At 50.7% G+C, this 16,613-nt stretch overlaps 3 protein-coding genes across 3 annotated transcripts; all 3 read left to right on the top strand.

Moving 5' to 3' along the window:
* Positions 1–1,325: 1,325 nt before the first annotated feature.
* On the top strand, positions 1,326–3,214 carry EAH_00001690 (glycine-rich protein 2, putative; the record flags this gene model as incomplete). The annotated part of the gene is made up of 4 exons (XM_013395251.1): positions 1,326–1,342; positions 2,336–2,417; positions 2,526–2,705; positions 2,792–3,214. The coding sequence occupies 4 exons, from the start codon at positions 1,326–1,328 to the stop codon at positions 3,212–3,214; spliced, it is 702 nt and encodes a 233-aa protein (XP_013250705.1).
* Positions 3,215–7,294: 4,080 nt separating this feature from the next.
* On the top strand, positions 7,295–10,728 carry EAH_00001700 (hypothetical protein, conserved; the record flags this gene model as incomplete). The annotated part of the gene is made up of 11 exons (XM_013395252.1): positions 7,295–7,453; positions 7,739–7,807; positions 8,124–8,320; positions 8,458–8,569; positions 8,773–8,844; positions 9,303–9,395; positions 9,685–9,817; positions 9,948–9,996; positions 10,157–10,282; positions 10,466–10,515; positions 10,634–10,728. 11 exons carry the CDS (start codon positions 7,295–7,297, stop codon positions 10,726–10,728), a joined length of 1,155 nt encoding a protein of 384 aa, XP_013250706.1.
* Positions 10,729–13,553: 2,825 nt separating this feature from the next.
* On the top strand, positions 13,554–15,990 carry EAH_00001710 (protein phosphatase 2C, putative; the record flags this gene model as incomplete). The annotated part of the gene is made up of 7 exons (XM_013395253.1): positions 13,554–13,979; positions 14,119–14,174; positions 14,496–14,652; positions 14,800–14,959; positions 15,106–15,186; positions 15,594–15,709; positions 15,883–15,990. 7 exons carry the CDS (start codon positions 13,554–13,556, stop codon positions 15,988–15,990), a joined length of 1,104 nt encoding a protein of 367 aa, XP_013250707.1.
* Between the last annotated feature and the right edge of the window lie 623 nt (positions 15,991–16,613).

Consider the following 16,613-nt stretch of genomic DNA (forward strand, 5'->3'; position numbering starts at 1 on the left):
AATTGCCGGCATTTTCTCGAACTCCACCAATAAGCCGGCAGCAGAATTATTGCCAGAAGAAGCGATTGGAGGGGACTGAGAAGGTACTAACAAGTGTAACGACCCACAGAGGCCAGAAGCAGCGAAAATTTACATATACGTAGGTAGTTTATTGACAACCCTATAGCATCTGTTTGCCCTCCCTGAGTTAGCGACGGCGAGTGCAAAAGTGGGCAACGCGGCCACGTTTGGGCAGCGGTGAACCATTTGTTGAAACCTTTTCAATCACATGTAAATGGGCGCCCGTGTCTTCCTATCTACGTTCCCTTCGGCACAAAGTACTTTCCAGCTCTGATCTGCGCATCTTCCTTTACCAATGGCCCACCCAGCGCTGCCGCCGCCACCACTTCTGCTTTCCATACTTTGGGGCTGGAGGCCCCTCTTTGGGAATTGGCCAGACTCCTCCCTGACGCTTTCACCGATGTTGCGCGCCGGAAGCGGCTGCGCTTCGATGAGCGCGAAGAGGTGGCAACCGTATGAGATTGACGTCCCAGCAGCTACAACGGCCCAGAAGCACCAAACGGTGTCATCTTAGTGAGAAGTAGAAGTGCAGCAACGCCAGCATCGTCCACTACAGAAGCCACAGCGGCACCATAACCAGCAGCAGCACTTGCTGCAAAGCGAGAGGGACGAGCCGCTACCTATTGGCAAAGTAAAGGGAGTTACTTCGCTTGCAGCTCTGAATGCACGAGACGCTTCTTCTGCAACTCTGGCTAAACCTCAGCAGCAAGAGCTGCAGCAGCAAAAGCTGCAACAGCAAGTGCTGCAGCACGACCTGCACCACCCATAGAGGCAACAACGAGGGATACAACCCAAACGCACGCAGCAGCATGATATGCAGTGCAAGGAACAGGTGGAGTGGCATAAACAGCAAGCGCTACAGACACTGTAAAGTGCAGCAAGTGCGGCAGCCCCAGAAGAATGTGTTGCTACCACAGCAATGGCAGATTTCCGCATCTCTACAGTACGTACTACACCTTTTGGTTGGCCATGCAAGCGATATATTGCTTGGATTATCACGACAGGCGCGGCTCGCAGGGTGCTGGAGTCGAACCACATGCCTTAGCTTGGGAGTTCCTGAAAAGTCGCTGGCCTCCTATCCCGTCCCCAGACGTTTTGAACACACCGGCTAAATGGGCAGGGGCTCGCGGAGAGAAGGCGTCCCGACACGAGTTGGAACGCACCTCGTCGCAGCTCCTCCTACAAAGCAGTTGGCACAAACAACCCCCGTGATGCACTCTGGGCCAACGTTGTGGTTTAATTCTGTGCACGCATTTGCGCGCAGGATGCCCATTAAGGCCAAGTAAGCGGTTATGCACTAACTGCGGACGCATCGTGCTACAACGACCGCTCTCTGCTAAGATTGAAGGGGACTCACAATCAGTCGGTGCCAGTTCCTGACGAACCATGAAAAGGCCCCCAGAGGCTAATTCTGCACCGGTCAGTGCGTGCCGTCCTTGAAATCTCTACTTAGGCCTCGCAACAGTGACAACTTCATCCGTCGGCAATTACCATTCTTGCGGGAGGCATCGCCCGGATGGTCCAGAAGTGTTCGACATCGAACTACACGCAATTATTAAAAACTGACTGCATTTGCTGCCCTCTTATTCGGTTTACACTACCGTACATCTAAATGATTGTTCAAGGTTTTGAAATGAGTGGACTTATCTGCAGGGCCAACAACTAAGACCTCTGGTAGCGGAACACTACTTTTTTCTTGACGGGAGCGTGCCAACGAAAATTTATGACTGCATGTCCCCCTGATAACTCTGCCTAATTAGTTAAACAGTTCCGTTTGCCACAATAGATTTCGAAAATAATTAGAAAAGGAACTCACGAGGCTTGTTCGGCAAATTCAATTTACCCGTAATAAAGGTGGGCGCACGTGGGTTCGTACAGGCAGGCATGCGCCTCCTGGTGCACGCTTGTTGTCACCCCTCCTCCACCCCACGTGAGTATTTCGCATAGGTACCACAGAAACACGCTGTCAGGATATTTTCTTTGTGTCTTGATTAAAATTAAGGTAGGCTTGGGAGATGCTTGTGAATCTCACGCGGTAGTTTCCCGTCAAGGCGCCCCAAAAGTCCCTGATCGCAGAACATATTCAGAGCACCCAGCCAAACTATTGCCACCAGCCGTTCTCTCACGACCAGCTCACTCGCTTGAAAAAACACAGTTTTATTATTGAATAGCCCCTACTGAGTCAATTCCATGCCCAGCATGCCCCGTTGAGACAATGTTCTTGTTCCCCCATTGTCCGCCGCTGCAACCATGTTTTTCGTCGCGATTTCCTCAGGAAAGGGGACTCTTGCGAAGGCTGCATCACGAAAATGGGCGATATTCAGAGGGGCACCTGCAAGTGGTTTGACTCAAAGAAGGTCCGTTGGTAATGCCCTTCCAACCCTTCACTGCAGGCCACCAGGGCGTCCAGTGTTGGTGATAGCTTGTATCGTTGCTCCATGAAAGTTGTTCTTGTATGAATATAGGGCTTTGGATTTATTACCTCTGAAGATGGAACGGATCTTTTCGTCCACCAGACGGAGATAAAGGCCGACGGCTTCCGAAATCTCTGCGAAGGAGAAGAAGTTGAATTTCTGGTTCAGTCCGGCGATGACGGTCGTAAGAAGGCCGTCCGTGTCACTGGCCCTGGCGGTGCTCCTGTCAAGGTAAGGCCTGGGTATTCATATTAGTTCCTTTCACTGCATGTTCATTATTTAGTACCCGCTTGGAACGCGTGTTGTGGCTTTTTCAGGGCGATTCTCGCAGAATGTCGCCTTCCTATGGTGGAGGCAGCCGCGGGGGACGCGGATATAACGGAGGAGGATACAACGGTGGAGGCTATGGGGCTGGTGGTGGGGGCAGCTACGGGGGTGGCGGCTACGGGGGTGGCTACGGCGCCAGTGGCACCGGTTACGGAAACGGCGGCAGTTACGGTGGAGGTGGGAACGGCGGCAGCTACGGAGGAAGTGGGAATGGCGGGGGTTATGCAGGTGGGAACGGTGGCGGCTACAGCGGTGGGAACGGCGGCGGATACGGCGGAGGTGGCTACGGCGGCTCGAACTACGGAGGGAGTAGCGGGGGTGGCCGGGGAGGCTATGGGGACAGCAGCGGCAGCCGCGGGGGAGGCGGGTATGGAGGTGGTGGATATGGCGGAAGCGGCTACAACTACGCATGAAGGCCGCCTGGTCGTGCCGCCGTCCCAATGTCTGCATCCTGTTTCTGTCGTGTCTCGTTTTCGATTTATTCAACCCAGCATTTTAAAAGTTGCTGGGCCCTGCGTCACCGGCAGCATGGATCGTCGAATGGAGCGGTTAGACATGGATTCATCGGAACCGCTTGCGCTGTGGAAGGGTGTGTTGTCGTTCCTTGGCTCTCACAGACGCATCGCATCTACGCCACTGGAAAGTTCTTTCAGGTGCCGGGTGATCCCATTTGAATTCGTTAACAGAAGCGTATCATTGGACATGAAGGATTGACATCAGAGGTATAATTGTTGCCACATGAAAGGTCTCGCATCGCAACGGAATTGCAGCGTTGACAGTCTCATCAGCACGTGATATCTCCGACTTATCAGCAGCATTTTTTCGTCGTCCCAGTGTTTCCTTGATCCAAATTTATTTCCGGCGGGTTCCTGCCGAGGGTAAGAGTAGGGAAAGCCTAGTCGCGCGGCCACTTGTGAACGCGATGTTAGAATGCGTGTTCGTTTTGGGCACTTTGGATGTGCGGATTACGTTTCGCTTTGAGACTACGAGCGCCGTACTTGAGTGCGAGCTCAATACTTGGGGATTTACAGACATGTGTCGAAACAAATGTACAGAAACAACAAATCATTGTAGTTGTTCACTTTCTTGGCTCCCCGCCTTGATTTGCAAGTTCTTGAATAACATTCTGACCAAAAGCGTTTGGCGACACGTGGACCTTTGTAGAGGCCCGTAGGCTGTACCGATTACCTGAACTATCGTGCCTAGCCGCTGGTCAGTTGCCGAGGCTTGGATGTCCCGGAGCTTTCCAATGTGTTTAGCTGTTACGGCAGCAAGAGAAGCTGTTGTGTCGGGGGTCTGAGGCGGTGCTAGCGGCTGAGTGGGGTAAGTCTTGCCCTTAGAGGGAAGGTGAATAATGCGATTAGGGGACACAACTGTCCCCCGAAGCTTAGTAGGATCGGGTCCAATGGGCCCGCTCGCTTTGCTGCTTAGTGGAAAGCTTGAGATTATCGGCTGGAGTTTTGGCAAGGCCGACAACGCAGAAGTAGGGAAATATGCCTTCAAAAACGGAGATAAGACAACGGCCTTAACTTTAGCAATCGCCTCCCGTACCTTGCAGCGTCCCTCGAATGCTTTTTTTATCTCCGAGTCATAGCTCTTGAAGGAGAGGCGCGGCTGGCACGGACCCTTGTATGTCGGCGGGGCTGCGCATATTCCTGATTCCTTGGATTCTAAATGCCATAAAGAGGGGCACAGGGCTGCGTAATTCCGCTCGGCGACGTCTCTAATTGGCCAAGTGGCGGAGCAATTCATCATCTGGTGCATGAGGCGAATTAAAAGCGGAAGGGGGGGGAAAATTGCGACGTGCTGCGATCAACCCACGAAGCCGTATTTCTGTTCATCCCTCATGTCACCAAGGCGTTGCTTTTTGGCACAGCTTCCGCTGTAGCCTTCTGGTGCGTGACACTCGGGAAGCTGCACGAAGCTGTCTTGTTAGAATCGTACGAGCCTTTCTTAATGCTGATGCACATACCACCTGCTGGGGAAACTCGACGACAGCCCAGCCCAAGGGGCAAGGCTCATCGAAGTCATAATGGGCGAGAAAGTTTGCCGGCCACTGAAATTCGCATCCAGCGGCAATACGCGCTTTTTCTGCACTGGAAACTTCTTCTGGAAAGAGTTCGTCAGGTTGATTGTGGTTGGTTGAAATTCTCTGGCCTACGGATGCGCTGCACGGGGTCGCACGGCCCCACATAGGAAGGCGGGGCTTCGCATATCTTGCCGTCGGCTTCGGCGCTAGGATGGTGAGCTCTGCGTTTGGTGAGACGTAGCAATCCATTCTTCTCACCGCTTGCCGTCCACATTACAGGACAGGCGCTCGTTGTGAAATATGCGTCGTATCCTTTGCATGGCCACCGGACGTTACATGCCTTTCCACAAGAAAACACTTCATACAACGTTCTGAACAAATGAAGTTTGTTTACGCACCTGCGCCCTAAACATGGGAATAAAGCATTACCTAACTTGTGGAGGTCACGGCACTCGAGAGAAAAATACTTACCAACGAGCCTTGGAGGGCTCATCGAAGTCCGTGAATTGCTTCTGAAGCACGCAGCTAGACAGGAGAAGCCATTGGAACCGAAGAACGCCTAGGCAACTGGGAAACACCGTCAATGTACACTCACTTCCCCCGGTACTGATAATGAGACGGCGCCTTGCAAACACCTCCATCATCTGTCCAGCCTTCCGGACATGGATCACTGACACAAAAGAACTTGTTCGTCGAAGCACTGACACAAAGCTTCTGCCAAGCTACCTGTAGTCTTCTTCACACGATGTGCTGCATGGCCCTGTTACATTCGCCTAATACCATTTCAAGTGTTACGAAGAGCGTGTCATTTCGCATACATGAAACTCCGCAGCGCCCAGCAAAGCCCTTTTTCGACAAAGGCGTAGCATCTGAACAAATGCAGCGTTTGTCAGGACGCATCGCGCTATTGCAGGACTCTGCCTACCGGAGAAATCTGCTGTCCGCTCGCAAGGACCTGATATTCATTGTAAAGGAATCCGCAACGCCAGTAGACATGACAACCACACCTCTGTAGAGGCTTGGAGCCTATAAGTGGACGGGTTGGCAACCCAAGTATACCCAATCTCCCACAGTTGTGTGGCTTGCCTTGCACGTTTTCCCATCCCCTGTTTCGTACCAGCCAACAGGACCTGTAGACAAGCAATCATGAATGCACCGCGCATATGTACATGCTCTTGTGCTGCCAGCCACTCCGAAATGCCTCACAGAGCCGAGAGTAGTTCCGTTGCGGGCACTTGTCCAAGTCTGGGTTGTCAAGCATTTCGTTGTGCGAAGCAGCATCGACTTCCGCTGCAATCTTTTCCCGTACAACTGCACGAGGGACTATCACCACTGTCAAGATGCATTTCAGGGTTGAACCAAGACGTACAGGAAGATGAAAGGTTATGCAAAACGCTCAACACAGCCGTAGCAAGCTCATCGGAGAAACTGGACAAGCTCCTGTGGTCTTCAGCATCGTCAACCAGCTTATAAAATGAATCAAGGAGGCTGCGCCCAGGATAATCCGTTGGCAACCTTTCAAGAGGAAGCTCGGGCATTACCAGTCTGCTTCCCCAGCCTAGGTTTGACTGCAGAGTGCCCCACCAAAGCAAGGAAGTAAGAAACCGCAACCAGATGCACATTTCTTGCAAAATTATCAGTGAATAAGTGAAGTAAGAACACGCACATAGGCGTTTGCCAGGATTTTCCTCGGAAAGGGAATGAGTGTGCCACCCCACAGCCGTATGTACTCTACAAAATGGACTTTCGAATGCCACCCCACTAACTCCGCTCAATCCAGTCATCTTTTGCCGTTATAATGCGTTATTTCTAACCGCATACACTCAATTTTCCAGCTAGTAGTGTATTTTTCCTCGGACAACCGACTAAGTTCGCCACATGCGGAAACGCCGCTCGCAGGAAGATTGCATGCATGACTGCAAACTTTGTGCTACATACTGGAAACTACTCGCAAATAATGAAACCCAGTTATTTCCTAGGAAACTTCATCATTTCTCAAGGATTGCGTCCACGAACTCCAGAAAACTTCCACAGAGCCCAAGCTTGTTGCAATGCAGCGACAATCATGAGTTATGAGTTGCCCGAATATAAGACATGAATATCTGGTCCTCTTCTGAAGTGACTCGCAGCATTCCACCCTAGTATTATACCTGCCTTTGAATTATTATTAGAGTGAGGTGTGCGGTGTCCTGGGAGGGGCGGCTTCTGGACGACTCACTCATTGGTGACAGCAATTAGGGAACTCCTCATCCTCCCCAGATACCCTGGAAAAGAATGCCAAATTTGCGTCTCATGTAGTGCGGAAGGCGATACAAGTATTCACGAGGATGAAAGATGGCGATATTCCGCGCACACAGCGCTGCGCTCTGTTTGCACAGGATTTGTTCGGAACTTCTGCAGGTCACCCGGTGCTTGCCCGGTGGGATCACCGCGCGTGAGTGGCGCGGGGCGGCTTGTCCAGCCCATGGATCTGCGAGTGCGGTTTGCGGAAACTGTGCCCACGTGGGAGGGGCTCGGGGCAGTGCATTCGCTGTACCCATGCTCTTGCACTGCATCGCAAGACAAAGAGGATTCTCCTCAGAGGTGGCCGTTTCAGAGCAGGAATCTTCTGGGGGCAAAACTCGTGAGGTCCCAGAGCTGTTTCTTCGACGCTGTGTAATTAAATGGCTTACGATAGCATCCGCTGCCCTCTTGTGGCTTTTTTTGTCGCATTTTATAGTAGGTGTGGTGCATATTGCAACCTCTGCTGGTCGCTGCCGTCTGAGTTGGTTGCTCCACTTCTGGATTTGGGTACGAGGAATTTGTGCGAATCGATGTCCACACTCCCGGCGTGGACTAGCCGAATACGAGACCTGGTTCGTTATAAGTGAACGTGGAGCTAGGGCATTTCTGCTGTAATTGCCTGCAGGCGAAGATGCAGAAAGAATACGCGTGGCGCGATTGCTGCAGCGCTACAGAATGCTCCGGCCTGAAGATCGTATGAGACTTCTTGATGAGCATGCGAAGGCAGGCCGCTGTTTGGTATGTTGACAGTATCTCAGGAAACGCTTCCCTTTTGCTCCCTTCTGTATAACTGCATCTTCTTCTGATACGAGCCTGCGCTTGGACGAAATCATAGCCTCTTTTTTTTAATGAACGCAACGGAAGGTTTTTGACGTAATAATTTGATGGTGTGTAAGTATGCCAACAGCTAGGCGAGTAATGCGAGTATAGTGGGGGCTGCATTGTTAGTCCGCCGTTGGAGGCGCTGCAGTCTTAAGGATTCGCATTTGTTTTCGTCTGCTGGAATTCAGATGACCGGCTGGCGGGAGTTTCGCGAGGAAGGCATGGACAAAGAGCTCCAGTCCTGGGAAGCGGACAAACGAAAGCGGGAAGAGCAATTAGAGCGGATGCTGCGGCTACGAGAAATACATAAACCAGCACACTTGCGCCGGCGGAAGCGAAAGGTCAAGCGGGTCCAGCAGTCAGAGCAGCAGGCGCCTCCAGTAGTGTAAGCACCCAATTCCGCCCACATGCAGAAGCGCATAACAGTCGAATTGTCTTTGTCATCTGGCTTGTGACATCGATCCGCTTCGCTAGGACGGCGTGCCTCGAATACTCTTCTCTCTATATATATTTGAACATCAGGGCTGCAAACTTCACAGAAGAAGCACAGACTGTCAGTTTAATTGAAGATGTTCACAAGGCAGAAGTGTACCAAGAGGTTTGCGCGAAGCTTGATAAACAGTGGGGCGCTAATGTAAGTATCCACCCCATTCCACGGCAGGGGATTAGTCTGACACGCCGTAGCTGGGATAAGGATTCAGATAAGCATCTTTCTCTCTACAAACAGCAGCCACCTTGAGCTTGAGAGTTGAGCTGCTGGCTCCCGAGCCCTCCCTTTCGCTACGTTCCCCAGTGTGCGCGCGCTTGAGAGGAGTGATGCTGACTTCTCTTTATCAGGACCCTCTGAGCGACAATTTCGTTGACATATTGTCGCAAGCCGTCCGGCACGATCTTATGGATCAAAGGCAAGTTTGCTTACCAGTCTGACCAGATGAGTGATTTGATGTAGACGCCTTGCATTCTAGGGCTTCCACCGACAGTTAATCAGTTGGAATGCATGGATAGCGAGTCCCTGCATGCATTCATCTTTGGGTACTCCACTACGGCTTTCCGGGAAACTTGTGCACCCACCCCTGCAGTCGTCCCACGCTTGCGAATGAGCTTACGGACTTTGATAATCCATACATGTTGAAGCGAGAGGCAATCAAGAGGCTGCTCGAGGAACGCGGAACGCGCAATGCGCTTGATGAATCGATGGTGAGTCGTTGGCTCTTCCAGTTTTGGCGAGCCTTCCGATGGGGGTCCTCTGGTGGCGAGGGGTTGATATTTGGTGTAGGCGTTTGCGGCCTTCGAATGTTCTGTTGTGGAGACAACACTCACAACTCACAAGTACTGCGTTTTGCTCTAATGGGTGAGACGTGCATCAGTTTATTCGCAGCGCCTGCCTCAGCCGTCTTGCTCTGATTCAGATTGACGAATATTTGGATAGACGCCCTGACCTCGTGAAGCTACGACTATCTGTGAGTGCGCAGCAGCAGCAGGTATATATGACGAGTGCGTGACTACTGTGAATGATTTACCCCTTTGGAGGGGGTTACGAGGTTAGGGTGTAAGATTTTGGCAAATCGAGGAGTATGCAACGAGCTCTACTGTTAAGCTAGCCTTTGCCGTGAAGGTAGCCTCGGTCCTAGCTGGCTGTTTCGTGACTGGAGAATTGGCATTCATGCGCATCATGATGCAGCGTGGAGTTCGCATCCAGTGCCATACCCACTTTGTTCGTGGTTGGTTTTGGGCTGTTATTCTTTTCAGGCGAAACTCCCGCCGGAGGTTGTTGAGCCTTTGGCGGCATTCCACGGCCTTACGAATTACAACTTTGACAAACGCACACGTTTGCAGCAGAAAGTCAATGCATTGTTCAGAGCTGTCGACGCTGCTCATTGCGGTGTGTAGCTTCACGCGTTCCTGATGGGATCATCCGGTGCCTTTGTATGCGCCCTAAGCAGGTTTGCTGTGCAATTCAGGAGCTATAACCAGGCGGTGTGCCGGTGCAGACTGTGTTTGTTCACGCGCAGAATTGGACAAGGTACTGGGGAGTTTAGAGGAGAATCAACGCTCCGATATGTGAGGACGCAAGGCAAAATGTTCAAAAATCATTCCCCTGCCTCTCCCCGTGGTGACATCTTGAGCTATTTCCATGGCAAGCTGCCTAGCTCTTTTGCGGGAGTGCGGTTGCGGCACGTCTGCAGTTGTACTGCATTGTTTTGTTGCGCTGGTGTGACAGGAAGTACGAAGTACATCCTTTTCGGAACCATTTCGGTTTCGTCTCAGCCGTTCCAACGGGTACTGCAGGCTCCATAACGTTGGGGCGCGAGGGGAGCGGTACGGATAAGGAGCTTAGGACGATTCGGTAGGTTGGTGTGGAGACTTTGTATGATTGAACCCCGTTTAGCCACTTGCTAAGAAGAAACGGTTCTTCGCTCCAAGATGGAGCTGACCAACCAGCGGGGAGCAAGGGAAGAAGGCACTTGCTCGATGGAAACCAAATATAGTTAGAACGTGAATTATCCGGTGGTTGTACTGCTTTGCTCAGCTATCCTACGCTACAACGTGTGGCGCACACTCTGCCGAAGGATCCGAAATGTCAGTTTCCACAGCATTTTGAATAAAGATACTGTCAAGTTTGTCTGGGTTCTTCAGTAGCTGAGGCAACTTGTGACAGCACTACTATGCCCTTGATGCATGCTTATGCGTTTTGTAGATCGTGCAATAGTTGCTCATGCTATCCGCGTTCTCGAGCGGTCTCGTGGTTGGGATTTCAAGGATAAGATCAAAGTAAGTGCGGAGAAGCTATGAAAGCAATAGTGGAGCCAACCACAGTTCTGTAGCCCTGATTGCCTCTTCTGACATTCCCGATGCGGACTGGCTTAGGCAATTAACACTTTGGTTGAAGTCTACAACCATCTCCCGCCTAGCGCGACGTACGAGCGCAAGTTGGATGAAGCGTTTCCAGTCTTCAGGTAAGATTCTCGTGCATGGTAGAAGTGAAGCGTGCGCTTCTGCTTAAAGAATTAGTCGCTTGTTTTTAGTCTTTGTTTGGAGCGGTGAGTAACTAGGTCGGAAGTATATCTTGGGGTACTGCGTACTACGCCTGTAATGTAGGGTGCCAGGGATGACGAGGTTGACAAAAACTAGGAATTCTGTCTTCTGCAGAGGTCTAAAGTACATCAGATCCCTCACAACGCAAAAACCACTATCACTTCGGCTTGCAAAAAAGAAGTGATATTCCCTAGAGTGGTTAAAATAGTCGGTGGCAAAATATAGCAGTTTATTGAAAATACTGGGCGTTGGAAGGAAATACGGCACAAAACTGATCCATGGATATTAAGCGACCTTGCCTTTTGCCAAATGAGGAACAGGGACGGTTGTCTTCCTCCACCAAAGACAAATGATGGCTCTGTCAGTTGCATGCTCGCAGATAAACAAAAGCGTATCCTGTCCTGCAGCACGCTACGTCATATGCGCTTGCAAGAATTAGTGCATGGTGATATTCCCCTGTCCATACCGGAGGGAGCATTGCCTGCGCTTCTTCTTATTAATGGGATTCAGCGCAAAAGTGCAACTGTTTGCCCTGATCGCCGAGCGCTCGGTAGCGTTCAGCGTAGTACTCGTCTCCTTAGAAGAATTGCGGGTTCAAATGCATCTCTTTTGACGCTTTGTGACACCAATTCCACTACAGTGCTGTTTGGAACGCTTGCTGCCGTTCAGTGTTTATTGAACTACTGCGCGTGTCGAGATGTTTTCTCTTGAGGCCACTTGAGACGAATTCTATTGCTAGGCTACGTAGCAGCGCAGTTGTATGGTTACTAAGCTGGACCGCATAGCACTTCCTGGTTCTTAAGCCTTTGAGGCTTCTCATCTCGCCCTCTAGAATAAGTCTAAGGCATTGAAGGAGCAGTGAAGGCTCCCTTCGTCGTGCGGGGCTGACGCCCCAGGGGAGGCAATCCTCCCATATTTCCAGTCACGACACGATGTGTTTAGGACTTCCCAGTTAGAGTCTTCTCACTCCTGAAGTGCAATATAACAAAAGTTGCTTGACACGCAGAGCCGTCAAGGAAAAAGTTTTGCGAGAGGCCGGCCTCGTCTTCAGTTACTTCAGCAGAACGAGGAAAGTTGAAATTACCAAAGTTGAAATTACCGAAGAGTTCTTTTTGGAAGTGCCAGAACTGTGAAGTATATATACTATGTCAACAACAACGCCGCAAGTTCAGGTTGGGGCTTCCCTGATATCTGCACAGACCAGACCATCGGCAGTCATCAGTCGGCGAAGTCGAGGCGCAAGAGGATGTAATTCAAAGCAAACAAACCCCCTTTTAGGATCTTTGTACTTGACAGTTGTTGAGAACTCTGCTTGTTCCTGGTCAGCATTGTTTTGATGGGGAGAGTTATCCCTTGCCATCTCTCTCACCGGTGGCATGGGGGGAAGCGGCACAACGGCCGACACAAATCCGACATTGAAAATCTTCGAACGTGAAGGCTTCGTATTGTTGTTCTTATTGCTAAAAACGGATATTTAATTGTTCTGGTTGGTAAAACCCGCTTAGTTTCCGTGTTTGGAACTTACGTCACCGTGCCCAGTGACCCTCTACGGCAGCAGTCGCCTTAGCCCGACACAGTATCCGGCCGCTTCCACTGGCATGTGCTAACATCTTTAACTAAATACTTTACATGGATAAGTGGCCATTAGGCAGTGAAAGCTTTTCAGTGTGCTGCCTGCAGAGCTTCCGGCAGATCTCCCCTGTGCAACGATGGAATACTAAGACAGCCTCGTTGCATCTCCATTTGAAAGGAAGCTGGGCTCTTGCGGAACTCACTTTAAGATCTCTTGAAGGCGGACTCAAGGATTCGCATAGCTCCGCCGTGGCATCACCCGAAGACGTATCGGCCAATTGCTTCCTTTGGGGCAGAAGGGTCTTTTCAGCTTCGTCTTGTCTGCCATTTTAGCACCAGAGTTGTGAAGGCAAGTGTGACTGACACGCTGTGACTCCAGCTAAATATAAGTTATAGAAGCTAATTGCGCAGGACTAGGGAGCCCTTTAACGCCCTGTTTACCGTGGCACGCCAGGGCTGTTTGCTGGAATGCGCTTCAGTGGTCCCTATGGGGGCCTGCGGGACGAAGCAACTCAGCGAAGCTCGTAATTTAGGCACGTCGCCAAAAGGTTAGTTTTACCAGACTTAATCAAAGAAGCTCCCACGTCAGCACGCTGAGACTCATCTAACAATCAGAACGTTCATCTCATGCCGCTCAAGTTCCACTACCTGTGTGATCCTGTGTAACTTGTTGCGTTTACGGTGAAGCGCTTGCAGGCAGCACGGAGAGTACGGAACCAAGAGAGGTGACCAGACCAAGTACCAACGACAATACGGATACGGGCGTCGCTTCCATCCGAGCAATTTCGTCTCAGGCTTGTCGGCGAAGACGGGGGACAGCTTCAAAGGCTTCAAAGGTGTTTTCTCGTCCGCAGCAGCAGCATCGGGGGGTCTCACAAATAGTAGGTGTTGGAGTCTGTGGACTCCAAACGTTGACGGTTCCTGAGTCCCAGCCTTACATAGCTGAAACAGTCCACCCAAGCCTACTAGGCCGGTTCTATCGGCCAAAAAATGTTACTTTTGAATTAAGCATGAAGCTGAACGTGACGGAGGGGGACTCTTCGTGGACACTAAGTACTCCAAGATACTGCGGAGTAGGTTCGAACCAAAACGCGCTGCCGGGTCTCTCAAACGATTTCAAGCCTTCAGCTCTACCCGTTGGGGGCGCTAAAGGTGGTGGAACGTCACGAAAAAATACGAGCAGAGGTGGTTACCTATACAATTTCACTTATCGCCACGATGACGAGGGAGGAGCGGATCCTGTTGAAGATCCTTGTAAAATTGAATACCCGAAGTGGGAGGCACTGCCTAAAGCATTAGCGTATGTGCTGCCGCTGTCTCTGGAGCGGAAATTACCGCCGACACCGTTGAGAATATCCCCAATGTTAGAGAGTGGGCAGACCAAAATCCTTTGCGTTTCGACTATCTCTCCTGACCTACCTCAATTCAACTTCGAGGTACGCATTTTCTGCTGAAAGGGTGCTGGTCCCTTTAATTCACCGAAGGCCTTGCGCATGCAATACGAAGGATGCAGACAAAGCAAGATGCCGGTGGAAATGAGCCGGCGTACTTTTACAGCTGGAAGAGTGTACCTAGGTACTGCTCGGTTCGCTTAGTACTATAGAGTTCTGGGTAGTAATTGCCACCAAACGGTGAAACAGTTAAGTCCACTTGAACCACCAGTCGTGCTTCCATCCAGGTAGCTCCATAGGTGCTGGAGTGTTTCAGGAGAAGGCAATTCAAATCACAGGGGCCGATTCGCTCTTCGCCCTAGAAGAATTAGGGGTCAGCGTCGTATGCAAAAAGGGTTACAAGCCAAACCACCCAAACAATGACGGATTCTTTGTTTCACAGTGAGTTCTTCCCTGAGTCTCGCTTGTTGCAAACGAAGAGGATTCAATGTGTCACAGTTAACCATCATTCAAACTGTGATATGGAGCGCTTGCCTCCATTCTTGTTATGCCAATACGCAGTGTTCGGGGATGTACAGTCTGCTGCGTTCTCGACGGGCACGGCCCATTCGGTCACGAGATATGCCACGTCGTCCAGCAAGACTTGCTCAGGCTAACTACTGACAACCCAGATTTGCCGGTCCGATCAAGAAGCGTGCTTCAAGAAGCTTTTCTAAAGGTGAGGCTGCTAGCGGCCACTGCGGCACCGCGTCGCTGGCTTCTCGCGAGTTTCTAAATGTCTACCCGCGTATCCCAAGGCGTATTCTTCCAAAATGAAAGAATCAGCACACATTGATATAGGCGGTGGTGAGCATATTTTGCACAGGCTCACAGCAACCTGAAAGCGAAGTGTGACGCCTTCCAACTGGACAGCAAGCTCAGCGGCACTACCGTTACCCTCCTAGTGTACTTGAGAGAACAAAACAAGCTGTTTATTGCTCACGTTGGCAATAGCAGAGCTGTGCTGTGCAAGTTTAACAGATATGGTAAGAAAGGTGGGTAATCGCGTGTTTGGGTGTTGGCGTCACGCTGGCCATCTGCATTCAGGAGGTATGCGTTACTAATACTGTCGAGGCATTGTTTGCTCAGAAGGGGCTTTTGCCAATTTTGCATACTCGGCGTTTGCCTGCAGGTTGTGGGGTCCGTGCGGTCGACCTCACTGTGGACCATACTCCTACCAACAATAAGGAGTTTCGACGGATTGTTAAAGCTGGTAATGCAATTCCCTTTAGACGCCAGCCAAAGTACAAGCCCTTCATCAAGGTGTAGATTCTTACTGTACAATTCGCATTGCTTCATGTCATGCGTGAAGGGGGACAGGTTAGGGCACCAGGAGGTGATGGCTTCCACCGTATTTTCTTGACTAACGGATGTTTGCCTGGATTGGCTGTAGCTCGATCCATTGGTGACACTCTAGCTGGGAATGCAGGTGTCATAGCGCTGCCGGAGATAAAGGGCAAGTCTCCTCCTTCCCCGTTGCCCCTGCGGAGACATATTTCGGTATATACACTTCTTGTGGATAAAATGGGAATCTTCCCACAGTAGTTGATTCATGAGGAAAGCAGCATCTCCTTTCCATGCATAACACAACTTATGCATTGGTTATTCGTTCTCTCCCAGAATACAAAATCGATGGCAAACGCGACAAGTTCCTCCTACTTTGCACTGACGGCGTCTGGAACGTCATTTCATCGCAAGAGGCAGTTGAGATAGCCAATACTGCAAAGCAAAAAGAAGTATGCATATTTTGCTGGGAGTCTCACGAATGCACTATATACCCTTACCTGGCATAATGGCATCGCGTCTTTATATTAGATTTTTATCATAAGCTAAGTACAATCGAACGGATATTCCAGTCTAAAACATGCATGCCTTTGTGCAAGCTAAGCTTCGTGTGCTTGATGTGCAGTGGAGAACAGCCCCCGAAGAACTAGCTCGAGAGTCGTGGCGTCGGTGGATCAACGAAGAGCAAATTTTCGCAGACGACATGACTGCTCTCTTCCTAAAACTCTCTTGAAGCCCAGTGTACTTGGAGATGCATTCGCTAATGAATGCAACAAGAAGTGAGGCACTAAACGGACACAAGTGATAAAATATAGACACAACGTTGTTCTATTTTCCTACAACGCCGTAGCCCTGTTGCTCTATTGTCAGATGGTCAAGTGCGCAGGCTGCAAGTCCATCGACACGCGGATACACAATGTGCACAGGCTCCAGTGAGTCAGTTTGGGTATGGGCAGCTCACAGCCGGGCATTTACCCGATTGTGTATGCGTTATACAAAGTCATGTCTGCATCAAACAGACCACGGCACGTGCTTCAGGCGGTTGCATGCATTTACGAGGAGATTTTGACGCTCTTACTAAACAGCCTGAACCGTCCTGAGTGGCCTACATGGCCCTCAAGCAGAGAGCTAACCCGAAATTACGGCGCCTTTTCTGTGCTCTTTGCACAGAATGACGCATGCTTCAAGGGCAGCAGCTCACGAGCACCACCGATGCTCCACCCAAACCTGTCTAGCACTTACTACCTCCTCTTATCCCGCACGGTCCAGAGGTCCAAGTGCATGACTTTTCCGGCAACGCTCCTAATCTCTTGTAAGCCTTATGGTCGCAAAAGATGCCCAAACGAAATTTAGGGA

Source organism: Eimeria acervulina, genomic scaffold (genome assembly GCF_000499425.1).
Source record: "Eimeria acervulina Houghton genomic scaffold, Eah_scaff5, whole genome shotgun sequence".
NCBI classification, from domain to species: domain Eukaryota; phylum Apicomplexa; class Conoidasida; order Eucoccidiorida; family Eimeriidae; genus Eimeria; species Eimeria acervulina.